This window comes from Hippopotamus amphibius, chromosome 4 (genome assembly GCF_030028045.1).
Source record: "Hippopotamus amphibius kiboko isolate mHipAmp2 chromosome 4, mHipAmp2.hap2, whole genome shotgun sequence".
NCBI lineage: Eukaryota > Metazoa > Chordata > Mammalia > Artiodactyla > Hippopotamidae > Hippopotamus > Hippopotamus amphibius.
In genome coordinates this window covers 117,628,828-117,656,095 of record NC_080189.1, presented here as the reverse complement: position 1 = coordinate 117,656,095, position 27,268 = coordinate 117,628,828, and the positions used below count along the sequence as shown (strand labels likewise).

The window sequence follows — 27,268 nt, the reverse complement described above, 5'->3', positions numbered from 1 at the left end:
TCTTTTATTAAGCTTGTCAGTTGTCCACTGTATGCTCCCTGCTAGATTACTTTACTGGGAATTCTTAGTCCATGGAAATCGTAGGGGTGGGGGTGCTCTGTGAGCCCCTTAGAATCGTGTGCAAAATTTTTGTTATGTTTGTATTTTTGGGGGAAAGGTATACATGGCTTATAATATATTCTCAAAGGGCAATATGGCCCCCAAAAGCTTAAGACTTAATCTTTACTTTCTTCTGTGTATCCTGATAACCACAGTACCTTGTCAGGTAAAGCAGGATCCATGCAACAGATAATCAGAAAAGTCCAGAAAACAGAGTTGTTTTGTATTCTGAGCCACGCTGCCCGGATCCCCCTTCAGTGAAGGACCTTCTGCCCCAGCTGCTGGGCGAGTGTTACTGGCAGAGAGCCTTCAGTTCTCGGCCTCTTCAAGGGTTGCCTCGGCTGCAGAGAACCCTCTAACCTGAACCAGTCCATCCAGGGACTGACAGGTGAAGGGCCATTCTAGCTCCAGAGCACGGGATAGAGAGGCCGCAGCTACAGATGGGCCTGCATTGCAGAAACTTCCCCCCATCCCGTCCTGTTTTCTCCTCCTCCTCCCTCAGGTGTTGATCCCAAGGGCACTTTTGAGTAGACATCCTGTACTTTAAATGTGAGATTCTGTGCTTCCCAGAGAACCCAACCAGCAACAGAGTTTGGCAAAACCCAGTTAGCTGTGGGTCGGGACTTACTTCATCAAAGAATCCAGATCAAAAGTGAGCTTTATAAGGAATAGATTTCTTTGAAATTGCTCTACTTATTGACTACATGTTGACACTGTCTCTTCTCAAACAAGCCAAACCTGCCCGACTCAGAGCCCTCATTGAAGGCAGCTGTTCCTAGCATCGGTCTTGACACCATCCATTTCTCGTGGAAATCTTGCGGCACTGCGAAGTGGGTATCACTGCCAGTGATTGGGGTCACAGGCCTACTCAACTTCTGCTGGGCACAGAGCTGTTGATCTTGATTGTGCAAACAGTCAAGTGGCATTGAATCCCACTAGCCCAGTTTACAAAGCCAGACATTTGATTAGATAGAACAGATTATAAGATGCAGTCTTCACATTAGTTAATAGGTCAAGCTTCCAAATGCGATAAAAATCTTAAATTCAGAGGAAGTAACTTGTGATTCTCATAAAGACAAAGGAAATTACAAAAGCTTACTCTAGGAAAACTAACAAAACAGTCGTCACAGCACCAGCTCACATAAGTGATTCCTAGGGTCAGGCCGCTGACGAATCTGGAATCATTCCTGGTTTCTATGCGATCTGAGTCATTGAGTCAGCTGCTGCTGTGGCTGTTGATGGGTTAGGAAGGTCAGTGCCAAACTAAATATTTTTGTCTTTAACCTAGGAGACGGCACTTTTGATGTGTCCATACTCATTATTAAAGTAGATCTTGAAGTAAAGTCTTTAACAAGGGATTCCCACTGAAGTAGAGGAGGCTTTGATAACCAGGTGGTTGTCCATTTCACGGGCCAGGTCAAGCCCAAGCCTAAGGGAACGTCACTGAGAGCAGGACGGCTGCAGGGCTTTGAACGTGCTGTGTGCTCGCTCTTCTGGCTCCTGCCACCCGGGGGAGCCTGATTCTGTCACTGAAGGAATCAGCGTCTACACGTTCATCAGCTGTGCCCAATTGAAAAAACCCAGATGCTGCATTATTCTGTCACACCCTGGGTCCTGTGGAGAAAGCCGGCCTGGATAAGCTGCAGGTCCGAGATATTGTCATGGGGTCGCTTCACATGTCCAGGGATTCCAAAATGCAGTGCTTCTTCAGTGGCAAGAAAATAACCAGTAGCATGAACCCTACATCATTTACAATGCCACTTTGCAGGCATCTGTTTTTATGTGGAGATGAATCTGAAGGATTCTTGGATGTCAGTTATTTCTCTTGATAATAAAACTGCCAATAGATTCATGACTGTTAGGCTCAAGCCTAAAAGGGGCATTCCCTCCAAAGAAAGTCTTCATTCTAGTCTGGTGTGCTGGTTTGTGTTTTCAAAGGGGAATGGCCAGTGACCAAGGAAAATGACCTACTAATAAGCAAGTTAGAGCTTATAGGCATCCCTCCTGCCCCCTGCCGTCTCTTAGATGGAAGGCACCTTGGGTGTTCATGCCAGTAGCATCCTCAGTGCGCCTGTAAGGAGTACAGGAAAAGGGAACAGGATTGCAGGGGCCAGAGACAAAGGCCAGGAAGCAGAAAAACGGCCACCTTTCGAGAGGGAGAGCGGCTTCTCAGGCCTGCAGTGTAGGGGCAGGGCCACAGGGAGGCAGCAGAGGCGGAGCTTGTGTCACATCCCTTCTTAGGAGAAGCTTCCATTTGGGGCTTACAGTTAAGTCAGATGAGTACCCCCACGTACAGAGCAGCATTTTCCCACCTGTGTGCTTCAGAATCACTGGGCCTGTGCTTCAAAATGCCAGTTCCTAAGCCCCATCATGAGAGACCCCAGTTCCTATATCTAAGGAGTTTTCAGTCTGTATTTTCAAGAGTTGATTTTGATGTGGGCAAGAGATGATATTTAAAAAACACTGATCTTGTCAGAGTTCTAACAAGCAAAGTGAAACGCTTCTTTTTTAGAGTTGTCAGAAGAAAATAAACAGAAGAACATTTGGAAATAGAAATAGAGCCTTCTGTAACCCACCTGAGAACTCGGGTCTTTGTATAAAGATACAACCTCTGTAGCTTTGGGAGTAGAGACATCTCTGTCTCTGTTAAAGTGAAACCACATTTACTATTTAAATTTATCTGCTTCCTTTATTTGTTCCAAATCAAGGCAATCCACTTGTTTGATTTTCCTTTTGGAGATAATGTTCCCACACTGGAGGTTTACTTGTCATTTCTTTAAAACTTGGCATATAGATCAGTATGAATAGGAGGAAAAAGCATTTTATTTAAATCACACGTAAGCCTGGTGAAGGGCACGTGGGGAGGCCATTATATTATTCCATCTGTTTCCGTCTGTGCCTGAAATTCTTCGTTATAAAACTGTTTGGAATCTAATGAAGGGGAAACAAACCTGCCTGTCGTGAGGCGCTGGCTGAGTCATCGTGCCCTCTTGCAGGTGTGAAGTATGGAGGACAGAGCCGCCTTTCGGGACGCGGGGGCTCTTTTTCTCCCGCCGTCTTGCCTGGCTGGCTTTTCTTAGCTCCTCTCCCAGAAGCTGGGAAAATGTGGTGGCTCCTCCACAGCAGGAAGTAGACATGGTGCCCAGTTTTTGAAAGCATGGCTCAGGCTGGTACTTGGAAGATTTCATCTTCAAGACAGTGTGAGTTGTTTCTGTAATCGGTAAATTTGGGTTCTAGACCAAAATGCAGTGACAGTATTTTCCAGATAGAAGCTGACACACGTTAAAGCCTAATTATGGAGGAAAAAGTACATCAGATAAAATAAAGCGTCTAAAATGTGATGATTATCCTCTGTTGGGGCTGTGTCACGACGCCAAGTCGCGTTCTAAGCAAGAATCCTGATTTCATCAATTTAGCCATGCAAAATGGCGTTTCTGCATACATGTAGAGTCTATGAAATTTCAAAATATTTTAAGAAATCTTTGTTTTAATATCTTGAAATTACAAAAAACTCCAGTGTCTCAGTGAGCACTGCCATGTTACTGCACCTTCCCAGCAGGCCCCTGCCTGCTGACATAGTTTGTGATGATGGAAGTGGTGCCTGACCTATACGTGCATGAAAAAGGCTAAAGGTCTTTTAAGGTAAGATCTACTATTAACCAGTAGCAAGTGTAGATTTCACCAGACTGAAATTCATTGAGAAAGTGTTCTGAAGAAATCGTCTTTCTATTTATTTAAAAAACAACGTAAACTTGATCACCTGACCGAGACCACTGTTACAGGACATGAAGCTGAGTTTTCAGTCCAATGGCCAGACTTCTGAGATGTTTATCCTTTTTTTGTTGTTAATTATACAAATTCTACTTCTCATTGTGGTGCCCCTAAAACATAATCTTGGTGCAGGGTATCTTGTACATTTTTAAAACGTTCTCCAAATGATAGAATTGGCTGTGCAGGGAAGACGAAGTTTGTATCCAGTTTCTCTTAGAGAAATAAAATTCTCTATCCTAGATCCGATGTCCAGTTTTCACAAGATGATTGCTGAGAAGGTTGTAGGCGATGTCTCTGTTAAAAAGCATTGCTTTCTGTTCACTAGAAACGTGCAAGCCAGCCAGAGAGCCATAGCCTTAATTGCAGAGATGATCCACACCGCCAGCCTGGTCCATGACGACATCATCGACGATGCGAGCTCCCGAAGAGGAAAACACACAGTCAATAAGATCTGGGGTGAAAAGAAGGTACAGCTTTTTGGTTTTTTAAATCTTTCTTATTAAATCCCACACTCTTTAGATTGCATTTATGTTTTCAGGTTTGTCTTATTGGAAAGTAAAGTGTGCTTCATCAAAGCTGCTCTTCCAGCTTTCAAAACAGTTTTCATATCTGCTCTGTACACAGATGTTTGATCATAGCACCATAGAAAGATTAACTTAGTATTTCTGCTTAATCACAGTGTTACATAGAATTTGGTTAAGGAAAGCATTTTTGTAGTTACCCAAAAAAGCACATTTCATGAGGAATTACACCTTTTACTCTGGGGCTCAGATTAATCAGATTCACTTTACTTAAGCATTTATTAACTGCCACACATAAGAGTGTCAAGGCAAGTAAATAAATAAAATTTTTTATATTTATTTATTGGTTGTGTTGGGTCTTCGTTGCTATGCGCAGGCTTTCTCTAGTTGCTGCGAGCGGGGGCTGCTCTTCGTTGTGGTGCACGGGCTTCTCATTGCAGTGGCCTCTCTTGTTGTGGAGCACAGGCTCTAGGCGCGCGGGCTTCAGTAGTTGTGGCTCATGGGCTCTAGAGCGCAGGCTCAGTAGTTGTGGCACACGGGCTTAGTTGCTCCGTGGCATGTGGGATCTTCCCAGACCAGGGCACGAACCTGCATTGCCAGGTGGGTTCTTAACCACTGCGCCACCAGGGAAGTCCCTAAATAAACTTTTTTAAAAAATGTATAAATACACAAACACACACATATATACACACATGTGGTATATTCATACCCATCTATATCTATCTCAGAGGGATTCTGTTCTCCCATGAATTTTTAGCCTTTTTAAATAGAGGCTTTATAATTGAGTTGGTTCACATATATTTTAAATCATATTTCCATATTATTAGCATGTCTTGAAGGGGGTGTGTAGAATGTGGAATCTTGTTTGAGGATATTTAAATCATGGATGGAGGAAGGGGATAAAGTTGAACAAATAAAAGGGAAGACCCACAGGCCTTCTGGGAGCAGGCGTCTCCCACCACACATGCCCCTCCATTGGCCGTCCTGCCCGTTTGAAACACAAACAAAACATTAATGAGAATGTTTCCCTCTCCATACCTTCCCCTCCCTCATCTGTCTTTAGTACCTGGTTCCCACCTGTTTCCTAATTGTATTCAAAGAAGAAATATACCTTAATTACTGTCTTTACATGCTGGTTTTGCTTTACTATACACGCTTTTATTGTATAATCGAGTCCTGCAATTTCAATTGTAAGCCTTTTATTGCAAATTTTAGATAAAAAGGTTTGGTGTCCTGTGGACAATTCTATGCATCAGAATGTTGGTTAAAAAAGGGGGGAGGGAGGTGGTGCAGGTTCATTTTGGAGAGGCCCTGGGTAACTCTGTGACGTGCCCTGCAGTCTGCTGTGTCCATTTTCAGGGCCCGTCCTAAAGCCTGATTCCTCGCGCGCTGGGACGGAGGAGGAGGAGGTTTAAGTGAGCAAGTGAAGGTTTTCTCCTGACTGGTTCCCTCTTGGGACTGCCTCTGCTGTTGGGGCCTCCTTCCGAGTGCGGGTGAAAGAGTGTGTCTCCATCGTCACCTGCCTCTTCCAGCTGCAAGGCTGGGCTGCCCTGTGCGGGGCCACCTGCTAGTCTCCTCCCCTTTCCTGCCCTTCAGACGAAACTTCCGTGTTACCAGTGAAGATCCATTCGTGCAGCAGCTCCTCCATGAGCCCTTGTTCCTCGCCTGTGTCCCTAGCGCTGGCTCCCTTCACCTCTCACCCCAGCCGTCCCCAGTCTGGCAGTTTCAGTTCCACATTCTGGAACCTTTTGGCCTCTGGGATCCCCAGGGCCAGGAAAGGAAAGAGGTAAAAGCCAAGGGCTTGCAAGCCTTCAGCTGCTAGTGATGTGGGCGGGTGATGGGCGTGTGAGTACGTAGAAATCATGATCGTGAACAGAGACTTTATGGGTGTGGTTTTTTTCTTTGTCACATTCTTTTTATTACAAAATATTGAATATATTTTATAATATAGGACTTATGCTTTACAGTAGGGCCCTGTTGGCTTTTTTTTTTTTTTAACAGATGATAAGCTGCATATATTAGAGTGTACAATTTGGTTTTTTTTTTCTTAATATTAATGTATATATAGCAATCCCAATCTCTCAATTCATTCCCCCCCAACTCTCCCCGCTTTCCCCACTTGGTGTCCATATGTTTGTTCTCTACATCTGTGTCTCTATTTCTGCCTTGCAAACCATTGATTTGTACCATTTTTCTATAGTCCACATATATGCGTTAATATACGATATTTGTTTTTCTCTTTCTGACTCACTTCACTCTGTATGACAGTCTCTAGGTCCATCCATGTCTCTACAAATGTCCCAGTTTCATTCCTTTTTACAGCTGAGTAATATTCCATTGTATACATGTACCACATCTTCTTTATCCATTCATCTATTGATGGACATTTAGGTAGCTTCCATGTCCTGGCTATTGTAAATAGTGCTGCAGTGAACATTGGAGTGCATGTGTCTTTTTGAATGATGGTGTTCTCTGGGTATATGCCCAACAGTGGGATTGCTGGGTCATATGGTAGTTCTATTTTTAGTTTTGCAAGGAACCTCTATACTGTTCTCCATAGTGGCTGTATCAATTTACATTCTATGGGTGTGTTTTTACATTTAGGTCAAGATACCTTATACCACATATGTTACATAAAATGATGAGAAATTGGTACATACAGCATATCACTAATTTTAGATACTAGAGAACTAACAGACTATAAAAACTTAAACTGTGGCTATGTTGCAAATTCTGTGAATTAACATTTCCATGAACTCTATAAGTACTCTGTAAGGTAGCATTTATGTATCTTTATGTAAATTAGCATATTTGATTACAGCATTTAATTCAATCATGTGTAATTTATAATTAGTTACAAATATATAATTCAATCATGTGTAATTTATAATTAGTTACAAATACAGTGCAGACATCTACTCACCGTCTAAAGAAGATTGGGGAAATGTTGATTCATGTTTAGTGAAGAAAATATTTTGTCCCGGAATGAGGGGCAGTGTAATAGTGTGCTAAGAACATTGAACTTGGAGCCAAGGTTCCTTGCTTTAGTTTTCATTGAGAAAAACATGGGTTGGGCCATGTGCTGGTGCGTGCTAAGTGCTAGCGGGATAATTCCCGCTCCGTGCCCTTAGGAGTTTGGCAAATAGGAAAAAAGTAGGAAGACGGCAGTGTCCAAGGGGTGCTGTGCTCACAGAGTGTCGGACCGAGGGGTCTGAGTGAACTTCCTGCAGGTGCCGCCAGAGCTCATTCTGCGCGGGGAGTTGGGAGTCGGCCAGGTGAAGACGGGGAGGGACTCTGAGCGGAAGAAACAGGAAGTGCAGAGGCATAGCTTAACTGAGTGAAGGCAACGGCCCTCTGCCGGGGCCAGGGTAAAGCTGGAGGGTCAGGTACTTGCGTCTGCAGGTGTCATGTGTTTAGCTCTGAGCTGGAGGGACAGGCTGGGTGATGGCTGAGAGCCCACCCAGTTCAAACAGCACCCCAGATCCGTAACTGATGATAACATAATCTGCTGAGGAAGAGGAAGGGGGAAACTTACGCCCAGGGTGACCCCTCCCTCCAGTTGTGTGTTTCTCTTCGGAGTGGTTGACTTCATTGTTGCCTCCGAGGCTCAGATACTTTTCTCTGAAGGGTGCTCTTCTCTTCTAGGCCGTCCTTGCTGGCGATTTAATTCTTTCTGCAGCGTCCATAGCTCTGGCGCGGATTGGAAACACAACTGTCATATCTATTTTAACCCAAGTGATTGAAGATTTGGTGCGTGGTAGGTTAATTCTGACTTTTCTTCTTTTTTGTTCAGTCTTAGTATTTTGTCAGGCCAAAAAACCCCTCACATGACCACTTTCCTTTTTTCATAGGTGAATTTCTTCAGCTAGGATCAAAAGAAAATGAAAATGAAAGATTTGCACACTACCTTGAGAAGACATTCAAGAAGACTGCGAGTCTGATAGCCAACAGTTGTAAAGCAGTATGTACGTTCTGTCTCTTTTCAAGTTAAAAAAAAAAAAAAGGCTCCTAGATCTTTCTTGGGAGCTAATTCTCCTAGAAGAAATTTCACTGAGAACCTTAAAATAGTAACCAAAATCCCAAGAGGTTGTTGAGAAAAGAATTGCATCCCTAGACAGTGGATAGCTTCTGCTGTGGTTTTCATTTTTGCTGTGTCTTTTGCTATGCAGACATCAACTTTTCATCTTTCCTCCCAGGAATTGAATCAAAATAATATATTCCCTAATCTGATTTCCAAATGGTATAATATTTTGAACAACTTATCATAAGTAGTTTCTCTTGCAGTTATCACACACAGTACTTATTACGTTGTACATATAAAAAGTTATGAAGTGCTGTGTCCTTTTTTAAAAATATTTATTTTCGTTGCTCTGGACTTTAGTTGAAGCACATGGGACCTTTGTTGCAGCATGTGGGATCTTCATTACGTGTGCAGAATCTTTGGTTGTGGCTTATGGACTCTTAGTTGCAGCATGCAGACTTCTTAGTTGCGGTGTGTGGACTTCTTAGTTGAGGCATGTGGACTCCTATTTGCAGCATGTGAACTCTTAGTTGCGACATGCAAACTCTTAGTTGCAACATGAGAAATCCTAGTTGCGGCATGCAGATTCCTAGTTGTGGCATGTGAACTCCTAGGTGTGGCATGCATGTGGGACCTAGTTCCCTGACCAGGGATCGAACCCTGGCCCCCTGCATTGGGAGTGTGGAGTCTTACCTGCTGGACCACCAGGGAAGTCCTGAAATGCTGTGTTCTTAAATATAATACTGACCTGGGAGAAAATATCTAGCTGTTAGATTGTACTAGTGTTGTATACACTGTTTTTTTTTTTTTTGGCGCACAGGCTAAGTTGCTCCATGGCATGTGGGATCTTCCTGGAGCAGGGATCGAACCTGTGTCCTCTGCATTGGCAGGCAGATTCTTAACCACTGCGCCACCTAGGAAGCCCTGTATACACTTTTTTATGAGTAGTAGATCCTCCCAATTATATGAAATATAAACAAGCCATTTTCTTTCTGAGTATAAATTAAGTGTGAACCGTAACTTTTTTACCCCTTGCTTTCTCTTTGGCCTTCCCTCCACTCTTCACATAGTTTTCTTTTTTAAAAATCAGTATTATCCTTAATCTGTAGACTAAAATGTGGTATTCACTGCTAGCTCATGAATGAAAGACAATTCTCTCCATAGAGTTGTCCATCTGACCATCTCTCAGTCTAGCAGATATAAGTGAGATGAAAACCCGGCAAGTCAGAGTCCCTTGTAATTAAAGCAACAAGAAAGGAAGACTTCTAAGAGGCAAATGTCAATTGCTGTCATGATACACTCTTAACATAATTACAATTAGAGAGCTTTTTCTCAGGCATCTCAGGTGAAAAAGTCCCTTGCCAATAGTGTCTCTCTTTGGAAAAGTGTCAAGAAATGTGTAATTATGAGCCAGAAAAGAATGAGGACAACATTTCTTCCTAAAAAGACCTAATTGAAACCCTTAGGAATGTGAATTATGTAGAACATGCTGGCCACAATCTCGGCCTTTTTTTTTAAAATTGAAAGAGCTTTTTTTTTTTATTTCCAAGAAATTGCGAGTGTGGTTTTCTAAAAAAAGAGAGACAGACAACAATATGACAGACACTAGAATGCTAAATGAAAGAAGGATTTAAAATGGGGGCCATGAATCTGTGACATTAATCCTTCATTGTTCATCATACCCTTGACACCAAAATCTCCATGAAGATGGAGGCCCAGCTTCATGAGGTACCAGTGTGTTAGGTGAAGCTCAGTGACAACTTCACAGGCCTGAGGCTGCAGTTAGAAGTACTAGCAGTTAGTTGGGCTGTTGGAACTGGAAACACTGAGGGTCATTGTCCACCCTGAGTGGACATTCCACAGGTGCAGGGCAGCAGGGCCGCTCAGGAGCCAGAACAGGAACTAGCGCAGTGATTGAACCCTGGGAAGGGTCCACGTCATCAAGGAAAGTCTTAATTCACTGTCCTTTGCTTAGGAAGCCAAAGATAGCACATGTGTTTGTTTATGAAGAGGACCTCATCCTTCACAGATGAGCAAGTTAAAAGTGGACTTGCATATTAACATGGCCCAACCCTCATTAAAAATATTTTATGCTGTCCACTAGGAGGCAGGCTGGCATCACCCCAGAACTAGCCACTTTTCATGCAATTTATTCCTAAACTCCAGAGCTGTTAGAATAATAAAGCAGAACCATAGTGTGAGCTCTCTGAATAAAAGTTTCTATATTTCAGTGCCTATCCGTAGAGATGTTCCAGAGGTGTCATATATTCAGAATTGCTATTTTTATGCAGTCTTGGTACTAAAAACGCAAAGACATGTGGGCTCTGGAAGAACGCATGCAGGCAAATTAGAGATGCCAAAAAGAAGGGGTAAGGAGAATTGAAACATCAGAATCATTACAGAAGAACTAATGGAATTCCAAGATGTAATGGGAATTTGAAGGAAACTTAGCAGTTTATAATTCATTGTCCTAAGGGCTATTTATGGAAAATAGTATTAAATCTAAGGGCTGTTCAGGATTGTTTTGGGACACTGATTGATGTTAAAACAGGAGTAACCTTAGAGATGATTAGCTGCTAGTTTCTATACATAGTCATGCAAAATACATTGTGTAGCTTACCAGTGACCACTGTGCCTTGCTCCCCAGAAAATCTGATGGGCATGAAACCAGAGAGGTCTGGTGGCCCATCCAGTGTTATTGAGTCGGACAGTAGCTGAGCTGGGATATGAACCCAGGACGGGGTATAAAAATCCTGCGGGTTTATTTTTCTTATTTCTTCCTGAATTTCTGTTCTCTTGAGCGCTGCATGTGGCCTGGAATCAGTGGACTGTCTTCCTATTGCCTCGTTTTCAAAGCTTACAGAGGTCCACCACAAGATTTTGGTTTGTGGGTCATGTGTGCCGAACACCTGTTTTTTTTGTTAAGATATTCTTACCTAATCTACAGATAGACCTTATTCAAATTTTAACAGTTGTCGTAATATTGTTACATCCATAACAAATGGGAAATTTTTTTTTCTGGCCCAGGGTGTAGTCCAGAGTCTCATGTTGCAGTTAGTTGTCAAAAAGCTTTTTTTTAATCTTTTTTTTTTAATTGAAGTATAGTTGATTTGAAGTATAGGTGTGTTAGTTTCAGGTGTACAACAAAGTGATTCAGTAATACATGTATCAGAATATTTCCACTATAGGTTATTACAAGATATTGAATACAGTTCCCTGTGCTGTACAGTAAATCCTGTTGCTTACCTGTTTTACTCATAGTAGTTTGTGTCTGTTAATCCCATACTCCTCATTTATCCCTGCACCCTATGGTAAACATAATTTTGTTTTCTACGTCTGTGAGTCTGTTTCTGTTTTGTATATAGATTCATTTTTCTTGATTTTTAGATTTCACATATAAGTGATATAGTTCTCTTTCTCTTACTTCACTTAGTATAATATTCTCTAGGTCCATCCACATTGCTGCACATGGCAATATTTCATTCTTTTTTGTGGTTCAGTGATACACACACACACCACATCTTCTTACCGATCTTGTGCTGATGGGCACGTGGGTTGCTTCCATGTCTTGGCTGTTGTAATAGTAATGCTATGAACAGACCTGGTGCCAGGCTGTGGTGTGGAGTGGGCTGGGGCCGGGGGCCGGGACACTGTGGCTACAGGCGGTTGTGCTGCCGCCTGGGACCTGGGCTGCCTCTCCCAGGACCTGTTGGCCCCAGAACTGGCTCCAACCTGCGGTGTGGGGGGGCATACCAGAGCATTCCCGCTGGGAAGCGACCCGCCGCGTGTTCCTCCCCAGGGGCTGTCCACCCACGACGAGCGTTTCTGTGGTGTCACCCAGTGCGTGCACTGAGTCTGTGTGCACGAAGTCTGCACACCAGGTCCAGTGCTGACGGACCCACCCCCGCCGTGTGCACGCAGACAGTGGGCGCTGAGGTGCGGCCTGGACCACCACCCAGGTCCTCCCGCTGTCTCCACACAGCGAGACCAGGTCCTGTCCCAGGGCCCGTCTGCCCCCGTCCTCCTGGGAGTCAGCGCCTGGCCGCAGCTTATACTGGCAGCCCTGTCTGGCACGTGTGTTGGGCTGGGAAGTGCAGAGAGGTGGCAGGTGGCAGTGTCCGTTCTGGCTGTGCCTGCTGGCAAGCCTGCCCACACACACGCCTCCCCAGCAGAGGCCAGGCCTCTCCAGCCCCCCGGTTGGTCCCAGTGGACCTCCCAGTGAACGGGGGGCTCCCCTCCTTCACCATCCCTCCCAGGGGCGTCGGTTTCATCCTGATGCCTTTTTGGTTTTTGTTTTTTTTTTTGGCCTATGTGGTGACGTAGAGATGAGTTTTCTTGTAGCTTTAGCTGTATGTGAGATTCCCTGCCAGTTTGCAGCTGATTTTCTGTGAGAATTGTTCCACGTCGATGCATCTTTGACGTGTCTGTGGGGGGAGATGAGCTCCACATCCTCCTGCTCCGCCATCCTGCTCTCTGCCCTGCATCTTCGGTCTCTTCTGATGGGGAACAGTTTCTCAGTCTTTCTTTGTCCTTATGTCACCTTGATCTTTTGAAGAGGACAGGCCAGTTATGTTGCTGAGCCCCTCAAGCTGGGTTTGTGTGGTATGTCTCACGATTAGATCTGAGGCTGTGAGTCTGGGGCGGGAATACTGCAGAAGGAGTGCTGCCCCTCAGGTCATCACGTGGGGAGGGCGCCCACCATGTTCCCTTCTTTCTGTTACTGGTGATGCTCACTTTGATCACTTGATTAAGGTCATGTCTGCCAGGTGCTTCTGTTCAAGTTTACTGTTTTCCCCTATTGCGGGGGGGTGGGGTATTTTGAGATTATGTAAATAGTTCTGTTTCATATCAACCTCTGATTCTAGTTTTAGCATCAATTTGTGATTCTTTCCTGAGATGGTTGCCAGGTGATGGTTTAATTCCATCATCATTTCTTCTCACATCACTTCTACAGGAGACTTGGTATCTTGTTCTAAGGAAGAGCTTATCTATATGGACTCTCGGGTTCTATTTTAGTCTATGGATTATAACCCTTTTTGTTATTTTAATGCTCAGTTTTCCCATATTTGGCCAATGGGGAAGGCCCTTTAACCTGATTCCTGTGTCCTTTTCATCTGTCCCTGTCATTCTTTCAGCGCTTCCTTAATTTCGGGCAGGAGATGTTCCAGGCTCATCTTGTCCTTCCCAGTGCTGGGAGCCATCATTTCTCCAAGGAGCCGTGGTTCCTTTTGGTGGAGGATGGCATTTAGAAGCCAAGATGTGGGCACTGGGTGTCATTGCTCCTTGGCTCTCTGAGGGGACAGAGCTAGGGAATCTGTGTGTGTATAATCTCCGTATGTGGGTATGTGGATATTTGTGTCTGTCCATCTTTTTTTTTTTTTTTTAATTAATTTATTTATTAGATGTGTTGGGTCTTTGTTGCTGTGTTCGGGCTTTCTTTAGTTGCGTTGAGCAGGGGGCTACTCTGATGTGGTACCCGGACTCCTCATTGCCGTGGCCTCTCTTGTTGTGGAGCACGGGCTCTAGGCTCATGGGCTTCAGTAGTTACAGCACATGGGCTCAATAGTTGTGGCTTACGGGCTCTAAAGCACAGGCTCAGTAGTTGCACGGGCTCAGTTGCTCCGCAGCATGTGGGATCTTCCTGGACCAGGGATCGAACCCATGTCCCCTGCATTGGCAGGCGGATTCTCAACCCCTGCGCCACCTAGGAAGCCCTGTCCATCTATGTTTACTCAGACCCCTGGCATACCATATTGTTATACTATAGGTTTCATGATTCCAGCATTCTGTCTTTCCATATTTGTAACTTCCTTCCCCAACAGTAAGAAACGTGGACCCCATTCTCCACAACATATTTATTTGCTCAATCCTAGAATATATGATGGGGGTTAAAAATTGATAATGCGTTTCTCTGCAAAAGAAACCCTATTAGTTCCGTATTTCCAGTTCCTTTTGTCTTTAGCCTGAGGATAATATTGTCAGAGTTCTATGTTCAAAAGTTTCCCTTCTCCCTGTCTCAGTGCGGTGGTTTTAGAGTTAGGTTCTTGTTTATGCCTTTTGAGGGATTGCCTTCCATTCTGACTGAGTCTGTGTTTTGTTTTGAGGTAATGGTTGTTTTTCGCACATGAAACATTAACATAGTTCCAGAATTCGTGTGTCCAGGGAGGTAACTGCCCGCTCATCCCTTTCACCACGGCCCCACCACATCCTTTCCACCCGCCCTGTAAGTCACCAGTCTCCTTAGTGTCTGGGTCCTCCTTCCTGTGTTTCTTTTTACACAAACGAGCACGTACACGTATGTTATTTCCCCTTCTTTCTTACAACGATCCGCAGTATTATACTCTGCTACTTTGTGTTGCTTCTGCATTTGCTTTCTTCGATTAACAGTAATTGTGCATTTCAGTCCATGCCGATTTGTAGGTATTCCTCTTTTTACACAGCTACATCCTATCGCATCGTGTGGACGTGCCATGGTTTACTCAGCCACTCCTATATACGGGCACCCGATTTCTGATACTTTATAATTACAAATAACACTACAGTGACTAAGCTTGTGCAAATGTATTTTTGTGTCGTTAGAGGTGTACCTTTGGGGTCTGTTTTGCAGTGACTGTGTATGTGGTTTTGTTAGAATCTATCAGACTTGCCTCCATGAGGGCTGTACTTATGCGTTTCCACCAGCAGTTTATGAGCAGCTCTTGTCTGTTTCCCCACAGCTGCACTAACTGAACATGGCCTTAGACTGTAATATTTGACAGTCTGATAGATGAGAAATGGTGTTACAGCGGAGTTTTAATTTATATCTCTCCTTTCTGAGTGAAGTTGAGCTCCTTTTAAGATGCTTAAAGGGCTGTTTTTATGTCTTTAATTTTTGTGAATTGTCTATTCATGTGTTTTGCCCATTTTTCTAACAGGTGGTTGGTCTTTTTTCCCTCTCAGTTTTAAAGAGCTCTTTATATATTAAGAATATTAGCTCTTTATCTGTGATATTATGTTGAAAATGTTTTCTCCCATTGTTTTCCGTTGGTTTCTTTTTTTCCCCCTTAATAATAAGTATCTTGAAGCACTTATTTTATTTCATTTCATTTCATTTCATTTCATTTTATTTTATTTTATTTTATTTTATTTGGCTGTGTTGGGTCTTCATTGCTGTGCACAGGCTTTCTCTAGTTGCGGTGAGCGGAGGCTACTCTTCATTGTGGTGCACGGGCTTCTCGTTGTGGTGGCTTCTCATTGCAGAGCACAGGCTCTAGGTATATGGGCTTCAGTAGTTGCAGCATACGGGGTCAGCAGTTGTGGCACACAGGCTTAGTTGTGCCTCGGCATGTGCGATCTTCCTGGTCCAGGGATCAAACCCGTGTCCCCTGCATTGGCAGGCGGATTCTTAACCACTGCACCACCAGGGAAGTCCCTCCATTGATTTCTGACAACAGCCTGTTTTGATATTTAAGTAGTGGTGGAGCTCCAGTAATCTCCATTATCTTTAATAAAGAAGACCACAGTACATGTATTAACTCTTAAAGTGGCATAAACACACACTTTAAAGATAGGGATGCTTGGTAAGTGTCAAGTGCTGTGCCCCTGCCAGTGTAAACAGGACTTTGATCTTTTTGAGGCAAGGCATAGGAGACGCTCCTGAGAGGCGTGGGCCTTCCCCCCACAGACACACATGTGCACCACATGGCCTGGCTATTACGTGCCTCCAACAGGACAGTTAGCTGAGCTCCGCTTTCTTTTGCTGAGTCACTTTTTTTTTAAATAAATTTATTTATTTATTGGCTGTGTTGGGTCTTTGTTGACGCACACGGGCTTTCTCTAGTTGCAGTGAGCAGGGGCTACTCTTCCATGTGGTGTGTGGGCTTCTCACTGCAGTGGCTTCTCTTGTTGCAGAGCACGGGCTATAGGCACGCAGACTTCAGTAGTTGTGGCTTGTGGGCTCTAGAGGGCAGGCTCAGTAGTTGTGGCGCATGGGCTTAGTTGCTCCACGGCATGTGGGATCTTCCCGGCCCAGGGATGGAACCCATGTCCCCTGCATTGGCAGGCGGATTCTCAACCACTGCGTCACCAGGGAAGCCCCTACTGAGTCACTCTTTGTCCTCCACTCTCCTCCAGAAAGATGTGCGGCGTCTCCGATGCTGAGGACGAGACGCCTTCATGTCACGTCCGCACCCCTGCTTAGTTTGGGGGGTTGCGTTGCTTCTGCCTTTCCTGGTTGAGGAGGACAGATCCAGACAGTCCTCACCTGGGTCTGGGGAGCAGGACTGTATGGGGGAGAGGGGTGCTCTTTGCTCTGCAGTGGTGGAAGTCTGAGCCGAAGCATCGCTTCCCAGCCTGGGGGGGCTGCTGCCCACTGAGGACACAGTAGCTGGCCTCTGTGTCTGCGCCGTGAGCCGCAGCCAGCGGTGCAGGGCCACATGACGTGGCTTCTCGGAGCCTTGACTTTGAGGCCCTTTAAGTAGCAGGGTAGCTGAATGGTTGAGAACAGTGTCTGGAGGAGACCGCCTGAGTTCAGCCCTGACTCCACTGTCTCCTGTGCGGTAGCGCCTGGTCCCCTCAGTGTGAGAAATCAGGACCGCGCCCGGCACACAGGGCGTGGCGTGCACAGTGAGCGCCGGCTTTACCATCGTCAGCCGCACCGGAAATATTTATGGGATGTTGTGAGATTTAACTAAGATAATGTAAAGTGCTTGTCATATGCGCTCCATAAATTTAAATTCATTCAGTCTAGAAAAAGTGGAGTTTTAAAAAAATCTTTGACTTCTCAGGAAGGAAGTTAGGACTTCTGTGCTGCTTTGTGTTCAGGAAACAGCATTACCCTCTCTACAGAATCGCTTCAGGAGTTACTTCTGCCTGGAAAGGGGTGTCATTGTGTTTTGAGCTCAGCATATCGCAGGCTGCCCAAGCCGGGCCTCCCTCTCCTTCCCTTAGGCACATTGATGCATTTTTTGACGTCTTTCAAAATTTCTACGCCGTCTCCTGCGTGTCTCGTAGATCCCTCCCTACAGCCCGTGGGTCAGTGCCTGCTGGTGGTAAGGTCTTTGCTGTTGAAAGCCGTTGAAATTATTATCCACTCAAGTAAGTGGCCGCCTGGCCTCTTATGATGTGTGCATTTTTATCAAGGACGTGTGACCAAACATGACGCAGGCACAGGCTTCATTCAGTCATTGGAAACTTTGGGGCTGCGCAGGTTATGTGCTCCGGCTGTAGCAGAGCTGCCAGGATACTCCCAGGCTCCTGTTTCCAAACCCGGTGGAGGCGGAGGAGGACTGGTCGTAGTAAGAGCAGACATTGGGAGTTGTAACTAGATGCCAGGCGCTGTGTTTACAAGTAGCATCACGTGTATTCCTCAGGGCACCCCTCTGCGCTAGGTGCTTTTGAGCCTGCATTTTACAGATGAGGAAACTGAAGCACAGAAAGACTCAGTGACACACAAAGGTCATGTGACCGTGAGGGGCGGCAGCGCAGCCCTCGCGGGCTGACTGTGGAGCCCACCCCCTGTGCCCCGCCAGGGCCTCAGCACCGCAGGGCCCCGGCCAGGCTCTCTCGGGGGTCAGGACAGACCTTCCTTCCTTCTTCCGTACCCGCTCCCTCACCCCACCTCAACCCCATTTGGGTTTTGAGCATCTTGCTCTCTGAAGTGCAGCCAGGCCTGCTTTGCATGCCTAGCAGAACAGCGGGAAGTGCACTGAGTGGCCAGTGCCAGCTGGGTTGTGTGGAGTTTTACGGAAGGCTTAGAAGTTCTATTTCTCCCCCACTAGTGAGGGAAAAAGAGCTTTTATACAGTTACGTGACTTCTTGTGAGAGAAATATGGAAACAGTAGGTCCAGGGGCAGGAGCCTTGAGATGTAAACACATCAGGAAATAACAGCATTTCAGAATTAAGTGAAATCACCAAAATTTGCTGTACGAAAGGACTGCAGATGGGGAAATAAACATGGCAACATCCTGTGTACAATTAGATCAGATTAGATATCTCTCCCTAAAATAAGACTAAGTCCGTAGAAAAATACAAATAACGCCAACAATTGGGCCAGCTGGGAGCCAGCATTTCAAATACTGGAGTCTGTTTCATTTGGATGTCAGAAAGGCTGACCAGCGGGACTGGTCTAGTTGTATTCGGTTTTTTCTGAGGGGTGGGAAAGATGGCTTATCCTGTGAAAAAAGGGGGAAAAGGAAAGTTTTCTTAAAGTTTAAGGAAACAGTCTGAAGCTGAAATCCTTTTATGACACGTGTTAGAAACACAGGCACTTTGTCCATGTTTGGTTTCCTGATAGCGGTCTCTCCGGACTGCACACAGTCCAGCCTCACTGCCTCTTTCCTCGGAGGAAGGAGGCGTGACACCCCTGCGGGGGCTGCCGCCCTGCTTCTGCCTGCCAGCAGCTCACCTCAGGGCCCCCCGTTTCAGGTCTCTGTGCTAGGATGTCCTGACCCGGCGGTGCATGAGATCGCCTATCAGTATGGAAAGAACGTGGGAATCGCTTTTCAGGTTGGTCCGCTGCTTTGTAAAGGGTGCGGCCTGTGGGTCCAGCGGGCAGGGCGGCGGGGATGCTGGGGTGGCAGCGCTTGGGACAGCCCTTTCTCCCTCTCCAGCTAATAGACGACGTCCTGGACTTCACCTCGTGTTCTGACCAGATGGGCAAACCGACCTCTGCCGACCTGAAGCTCGGGTTAGCCACTGGCCCCGTCTTATTTGCTTGTCAGCAGGTAGGTTTTCTGAACTCTCTTGGACACATTTCTGGGAAGCCCTGCAGGACCAGGACCTGCCGGGCATGGCTGAAGGGAAGGTTAGATGAGAAGGAGATGGAAAATGTTTCTGAGAGACCACAGCTCTAGATTTGACCCTGGTTCCGGGACCGAGGTGTCCAGACCAGTGGTTCCGCCTCTAAACAGTTTCCTTATCTGTAACATTGAGAAGATGACACCCTTCCTCCCAAGGTCCTTGTGAGGATTAACTGAGATGAGGTTCACAGAGATACTGTGTAAATTAAGTGCTGTGTGCACATGAGGAAGCACTGCGACTGCTTCCCTGTGTCTTGGGCACTGACAAGGCGGACGGTGTCCACATCTTGATGTGGCTGGACTCTGGCTGTGCCTCAGAGCCCCTTAAACAGGCCCAGGAAGGCCCTCAAGCATTAGAAATTCTCCAGCTCTAGAAGTTTAATGGGACTGTTTGCCGCTCTCAGAGAGCCTCGGCCATTGCCTCAAAAATGTCAAGACGTCAGTGGAGGACTTCCTCGGTGGCGCATTGGTGAAGAATCCGCCTGCCAATGCAGGGAACACAGGTTCGAGCCCCGGTCCAGGAAGATCCCACATGCCATGGAGCAACTAAGCCCGTGCACCACAATGATGGAGTCTACTCTAGAGCCTGCGAGCCACAACTACTGAGCCTGTGTGCCGCAACTACTGAAGCCCACGCGCCTAGAGCCCGTGCTTTGCAACAAGAGAAGCCACTGCACTGAGAAGCCCGTGCATCACAATGAAGAGTAGCCCCCGCTCGCCGCAACTAGAGAAAGCTCGTGTGCAGCAACGAAGATGCAACACAACCAATAGATAGATAGATTAATTAATTTTAAAAAGAGTCAGTGAAATGCACTGGAACCACAGAGTTCCTTCTTTCTCCAGATTGAGGGGCTGTCAATTAAGGAAGTAAGGAAAGCTGCCTTCATATTCTCCTTAATATGGGTGAAAAGCTGAGGTGGCTTCAAAGGTGCTGCAGTGACTCGCAAGGCAGCCGTTTCCGAGCCTGACCCGGCCACGCTGCTTCTGGCTGTGCCAACTGCTGTTTGAGAGAATTAGGACATTAGCTGGTATTTGGGCATCTTTTTAATAGATTTTCATCTTAGTAGCATTTAATTTGTTATTTGGCAAAGCAATAAGGTGTTCATCACCATGCCATGAAATTTAAAATTAGCTCTTTAGTCTAAAATTTTGTAACTTTTAGTCCTCTGAAGATTTTGCCTCTATTCTTTCTCAGAATTTACAAAGATACATCATGTCTTCCATAGACCTCAGTGATTCCATTTTCATCTTAGAGAAAGCAGTGACCTTGCTTTCAGTCACTTTTCGGTGCCAGAAAGGAGAGCATCTTTCAGCAGCGGCCCAGCAGAGCCAGAAACCGGGGGCTGTCAGAGGCGGCTGGGCTTGGGCAGCATGGCAGCAGACAGCAGTGGGCTGGGGAGCAGGCGCCGGGGACAGGGTGCTGATGCCCAGGCTCTGGCAGCCTCTCGGGACGCTGAGGCAGAGCTGAGAGGTGCAAGGGCTGCCAGGAGTGGCTCCTGAGCCCCACGCAGACTGACTCACCTGCGAGAACTCAAGAAGAGTGTTCATACGTGCACCATGTTCTGACAGAGATCTGTCAGATCCCCTCGTGTGCACGCAAGCATGAGTGAGGACTTTTTTTTTTTTTACTGTTAACCCACAAAAAAGCAGAGGACTCAGGAGCCACGTGAATGTAAGTCATCCTGAGATCAGGAGGGCGAGGCGCTGGTGGCCGTGTGCACAGCTGCAGACCTGAGTGTGCTCCCCAGGCCCTGGTGAGGAAACGTGAACGAGGAGAACAAGCTGGGCTGAGTGCACTGAGCTCCTGTGCCCCGGCCTGGGGCCATCAGGATGCCCGGGGCACGTGCCTGTCCCTGAAGCAGCCTGCTGCCTACTGAACAGCCTCAGGCTATGCTGTTGGAAATCTGTGCAAGTTGACATGATTGTCCCGAGCCCCGGGATACCTTTACCAGCTGAGTCCTGTTTCAGCCTTAAGATGACTGACTGAGAATGATTTCCTCTTCTCACTATGTGTCACCTCAAACACATTTCAAAAGAAACACTGTTGCTTTTCCCTCTCTACAAAGGAGTATGACTAATTCTGCCCTCAGATAGGGAGGGGCAGAGTCCGGAGAATGGACCACTCCTACAGGTTGACTTGTCAGTTATCTACAAGAGATTAAAAAATGATGGTTAAAAAAAAAAAAAAGGCAAGGAAAAGGAACAAAAAGCGTCCAGTGTCCCAAACCACAGCCCTGTGTGTATCACTGGGAAACCCCAGCCTCACAAGGCACACACTCACCCTCACCAGACAGGCTTTTCCCATCTGCCCAGAAAGCAGTAGGAGAAAAAAGGCACATGGCAGCCTTAGGAAAGGGCACAGAAGGAGGCCGAGTGGGACGTGGCTCTGGCCAGCCTTGTGTCCTGAGCAGCCCGATTGTTCTGTCTCGTGGCCCACGGGCCCAAAGTTAGTCAGGTACATCCGAGTTCTCTTCAAATAAGACATCAAGTTTAGACTCTACTACAGAGTATACTGTCAAAAATTAGATTCTTGGTCAGAAATTTGTCAAGATTTGTGGGGCTAAAATTGATTTGGGGTAAAACAAGTTCCAAAAATAACCTGAGAATGTGCAGGATCTCCACTGAATGGAAATGCATCGTTTTTAGAGTTTGCAAAGGATTCTTTTGTACGTTACCTTTGATCTCACAACCCCTCTTTGTGAGAGGTATTATGTTCCTTCTACAAATGAGAAAGTGCCGCTCAAACTTGGCCAGAATGAAACCTCTGGTAAATGGCACAGCAGGCAAACACTCCACGTCTTCAAAGAGCCGTGTCATTTCACCACACGCTGCCGTGGTAGTGCCACTCACTGCTCGTGGAGGTCAGCGCATGTGCCCGACGGGCCTTCTGAGCCCACGAGGCCGCCCGGAGCAGGGTTCTGGCTGCTTCCGCACTGAAAAAGGCCCTGAAGACACTCAAAGAGGAGTCAGTGTCGGCCTTCGGTATTTGTCCTTAACCTGCCCATCTAATGGGTAGTTGCAAGGTGTCTGTCATCTTTTTCCACAGGGAGGTGTGTGTGTTTGCAGATTAGATTAATTCGTCTTTGAACTTTTCTGCTTATGAACATTGAGTTTCGTTGGACCAAGACAAGCGACTTAGGGAAACCACTTTTCCTCTCTAGCTTGCTGGGTTGTCTTGAAATTGGAGTTTGTTGATAGTGAATTCCAAACAGAGGGAGTTTCTATTTTTGACATCTGTCTGCAGGGGTTTCTTGATAACAGGGGATTTAAGAAAACCTTCTGGGTTTCTGGGGAGGTCCCAGAGATGACAGCATCCTCCTGTTTTTATAGACAGTATATATATGTGTATGCATACTGTCTATAAAAACACAAACCTTATGTTAAAATAAACCTTTAAAGAGTAGAGGTTGGATTTCAAGATCTTCAGAAACCAAATGGAAGTGTTTTCTTTTTTTGGTGAAACTATGTTAGTTCCCAAACACCCTTTAAAAGCTCTCTCCTTTCTTCTTCTGCGTCTCTCCCTTCTGTGATCAGTCAGCAGACCTAAATGTCAGCATGTAGTCATGCTTCCAAGTGCCATCACCACCACCAGCGCCCCGCACCAGCTGCACGGGCTTCTGCTGTTGTTGTGACTGTTGGTGTCTTAGAGTCACCCAAGTTTTGCTTCCATAGCAAGCTTGCTACAATTTACTGGTCGCCTTTGTCGTTAGTTTATGGACAGATTTCACAGTTGGATTCCACTTCATCCACAGGTGATTTTTTCCTCCTCTTAAAATCAGAGCCTAGGCCAACAAGAACTTTTTTCCCAGTCAGGCTGCAGGCCGGCCAGTTCCTCCTGCCTGCTACGTTTCTCATTTCTTCTCACACATTCTGGGGACGGGATTGCCTAGGGGAAAGGTTTGACACTGATATTTGCATATTGAAATTGCACACACTACACATTTCAAAGGAAGGATGTAGTCACACGCAATGCAAAAAAATTTCTTTTTCAAATTTTGCATTCTCAAAGCTTTTTATAGTAAAAGGAATCAGAGAAACCACCCAGTCAGCACACTGTACCACAGTTGTTGGTACTGCAGGAAAAGTGCATCTACCCTGAAAAAGGTAATTTTACCGGGTACCCAGGACAGTATCACATTAGCTTTGAGGATATGGAGCCTTCTAGAAATCCAATTGTGAAATGTGGTATTAAGAAACTAGGACAAAGGCCTACTTGATTTGACTTTTTACCACTAAAATTGATTGATTTGAGCTTTCCTGATTTCTTTCCTGTGAAACTTAAATTTTTATTCTTAAAAGACCAGTACCTAAAACTACTTACTGGTTCTCATTTAAGAACTAACCAGTTGCCGGCTCTGTAGATTTCCTAAGCATGTTATTAGCACCTCTGCTTTGTTTGGACACCTCCTTTGCTCTGAAAGGAACATTCCTAATTCCTCACTTGCCATCGTCTAGTTGAGGTTTTCCTCTGTGTGACCTGTTTTTCCTCCTAGGATTACTAATACCGTGGCGGTGGATGGGACAACAGCTGACTTCATCCCTCAGGCTCACTGCCAGGGAAGCACCGGCAGCTGCTGTGAGCACTGCCCTGGCCAGAACCAGAACTCTTGTAACCTCTTCTTTCATGGGCCACAGGCTGTTAGAACTAACAGGTTTCTGATCATGTAGCTCGGCAACTTCCTAACGCAGTGACGAGGCTGAGGAGCTTGGCTGTGGCGGCACCAGGACTAGAGCTCGGATCTGGACACTGAAGTGGTTTGGTGTCCTGGCTTCCAGAGTCTGATCATGGTGACAGTTCTCCTCCCTTATTGCTGAGTAGTGTGGAACGTAGATTATCTCTTCAGTGCATTCTGTACCTGTTTTCTATTTTCCTTTTACTCATCAGCTTACTGGTCTTTAGAATTTACTGCAGTAACCCAACTGCTACTTCTACCTCTGTCTCCTAATTCAGTGGTTCTCAATCTTGGCTGCACAGTAGAAACACCTGAAGAGTTTTTGAAATAGCACACCGAGGCCAAGCCCCAAGCCAGTGTAATCAGAACCTCAGGATGCAGATCCGGGCGCCTGCCCACGTGGCTCCAGGGCCGGGCGCCGGGCAGCGCTGCCTTCGCCCACCCCCGCAACGTGCGGCCTCGCAGAGCTCTGCCCTGATTCCCTCTGCTCAGAGGCCTCGGTGGCTTTCAGGTGTCACTCAGTTCAGCACTAGACGCAGAATATGCCTGCCATCGTCTCAGGCCGCTGGTTCTCAAACTCGTGGGCAGAGACAGCAGGAGCGGCGTCACCTGGGAACGTGTCAGCAGCGAGTGCTCAGGCCCCACCACTGCTGAGTTAGACACCTTGGGGGAGAGGCCCAGTAGGCCCTGGTGATTCTGGTGCAGCCTAAAGCGTGAGATCTGCAGGAGAAGCCAGCACGGAGACTAGACGTGTGCACTCGCTCCTTCTCTCACCTGGCGCTGGACCGAGGAGGACAGAGCGGCAGAGTGGCCCCGGATCTGCAGCCGCCTCTCCTGGGCCCCGTCTCGGCCCCGGCCTCTGGCCCGGGCGTGCTCTCAGCCCTGCTGCTTTACTCGCGACAGCTAACTGCCCCCCGCCCCCATCATGTAAACATTCAGTCACCTTTGTGGGTTTTTTTTTTTACCTATTTCTACATACTAGTGCTTGAACATTTGATTTCTCCCAGGAGCACTAAACAGGTTTTCTCTCTTTCTGCTTAGTTCCCAGAAATGAACGCTATGATAATGAGACGGTTCAGTTCACCAGGTGATGTGGACAGAGCACGAGATTACGTATTACAGGTGAGATATGTCACAGGGAAGCAAGGCAACAGCAGGTACAGTGCGGCCAAAGAGTTCTTTAACCAAACAGGTAACTTCACATTTTAGACATAAGACCAAGTTTGGTCACATTCTTATTTGGCAAAAACTGAGATGGAAGAAGTTATGTAATTCATTTTTCTCCTAGAATTCTTCCCAAAGATGCTAATTTAATTATTGTTCTTGGAGAGGGCTTGGACATGGATGTGGGAGGCTCTCGGGATTCCCACGTGCAGTCAGGCTCAGGGCCCGTTGCTCTGAGCCAGGCTCCCCCTCGTCCGTCACAGCAGCCCGACTGCCCTCCCATCACCAGACTCCCCTGCAGACCGAGCCCTGGTCCTCGCCACGGCTAGACTACTCAGAGGTGGGCTTTCCTAGTCTATCCTACTTAACTGCTATACATGTGTGAATAAAGAAGTGATAACTTTGAAAAAATTTTAAACCAACATAGCAAATTAAACTTTAACCTTCAGGGGCTCTAAGCTTATTTAAAATACATTGTCACCTATCCTCAGAACTTTTCTGTGGAAGCCAGATCTTTGGCACGTTTTTAGTTTGGGTGACTGTGTTTTGAGAATGAGCCGTTTGGAGCCAACAGGTCTCATGAATGAGATGAAGTGAGGAATTTTTAGTAAACAGTTGTGGTCTGAAATCTGTCGTTAGTCAGTATTTGACTAATACTTGAAAGAATTCCAAATAATCACCTTTCAGATTTTTAAAATTTACACAAAGCAAAACCCCTTATATAAGCATCACAGTTTGCTATGCCTACCACCTTTTTAGAGGGCAGTTTGGCTGTACTGTTAAAAACTCAGTGTGAGGGCAGTGGGAGGTGATAAGTTGGTATATCTGGGAGTGGTCATGGCTTCAGAAATAATGATGTTACTGATGGCTAAAGTGACAAGTGACTGAAGAGAGGGAAATTATTTGTGGCTCTTATGCCAGTGAAGTTCCAGCAAGCCTGGGCAGAAATGGACTTAGGGAAAAACTCCACAGGAACGTTCCCAAGACTTTTTTTGGGGGGGGGGGGGGGGGGGCGGGGGCTGTGTTTGGTCTTTATTGCTGTGCGTGGGCTTTTCTCTAGTCGTGGCGAGCCGGGGCTACTCTTTGTTGTGGTGTGCGGGCTTCTCTTGTTGCAGAGCACGGGCTCTAGGAGCTCGGGCTTCAGTAGTTGTGGCACATGGGCTTACTTTGCGGCATGTGGGATCCTCCCAGACCAGGGATCAAACCCGTGTCCCCTAGATTGGCAGGCAGATTCTTAATCACTGCGCCACCAGGGAAGTGGAGGATTCTGGGTGAGTTATTTGTGGATGTGCAACAAAACTGGAAACACCAAAAAGAGAAACATGGGTACTAAAACCAGTGGAATGAACCAAAGAGTTCAATGAAAAGTCATCCTGAGATGGCAGCTGTACAGGAAAGCTACAAAGCAAAAGCAGTCAGTCTGACAAAGAAAAGGAGGCAATTACATTCAGAAGTGAGCTTCTGTACAATAAGGCATAGCAAACTAAAATGTCATATTTTTTGAAAAGATTTATTTTTGGCTGCGTCAGGTCTTAGTTGTGGCACGTGGGATATTTGTTGTGGCGCGCGGGTTCCAGAGCACATGGGCTCTGTAGTTTGTGGCACGCACTCTCTAGTTGAGGTACACGGGCTTAGTTGCCCCGCCACCTGCAGGATCTTAGTTCCCTGACCAGGGATTGAACCCATGTCTCCTGCATTGTAAGGTGGATTCTTTACCAGTGGACCACCAGGGAGGTCCCTAAAATGTGTCATATTTTAAGTCATATTTTGTGCCATTTGGTATAGAAAGTCAGAGGCCTTTCAACCATGATGTTGCGAATATTCTGTTCTGAATGACAGTGAAGGAAATAAAATCACAGAACATGTCTTGATTCTGCAGTAAACATTTTGACATAATGGAAATAGTAAATGTAATTATGTTATTAGTGTTTAGCTTCCAGAAAGAAAGAACCAACTTAAAAACATGGTTACAGAATGGAATGCAGATCTCTATAGTGTAAAGACAGAGACAAGGACAGGGGCCCTGGTGCCTTCATCTCATACGCGATGAAGACAGACGCTGATGTTCAGGGTGACACCAGTCACCAGCAGGGAATCTGTCTGTAGACGGAGGTCAGTGGTCAACTTAGGGAGACACAGCAGGTGGGCCAAGCCTTGTCTTTCTCAGCAGACATTACTAATTGAAACAGTAAAACCAACAGATAAAACTGGTGCCTTTGGAAGAAGGGAACTGTTGATTT

At 46.1% G+C, this 27,268-nt stretch overlaps 1 protein-coding gene across 6 annotated transcripts in view; it reads left to right on the top strand.

The window, feature by feature from the left end:
* PDSS1 (decaprenyl diphosphate synthase subunit 1) overlaps positions 1-27,268 on the top strand; it is a 37,966-nt gene that overhangs the window by 9,890 nt on the left and 808 nt on the right. For 5 of the 6 annotated variants that reach the window (XM_057732274.1, XM_057732275.1, XM_057732277.1 and 2 more), the window contains 6 exons: positions 4,196-4,337; positions 8,037-8,148; positions 8,243-8,352; positions 18,818-18,898; positions 19,003-19,116; positions 24,906-24,986. In XM_057732274.1, coding sequence (XP_057588257.1) covers positions 4,196-4,337; positions 8,037-8,148; positions 8,243-8,352; positions 18,818-18,898; positions 19,003-19,116; positions 24,906-24,986 — 640 coding nt within the window. Of the gene's footprint in view, positions 1-4,195; positions 4,338-8,036; positions 8,149-8,242; positions 8,357-18,817; positions 18,899-19,002; positions 19,117-24,905; positions 24,987-27,268 lie in introns of those variants that run through there. The other variant, XR_009053244.1, reaches the window with a different exon arrangement.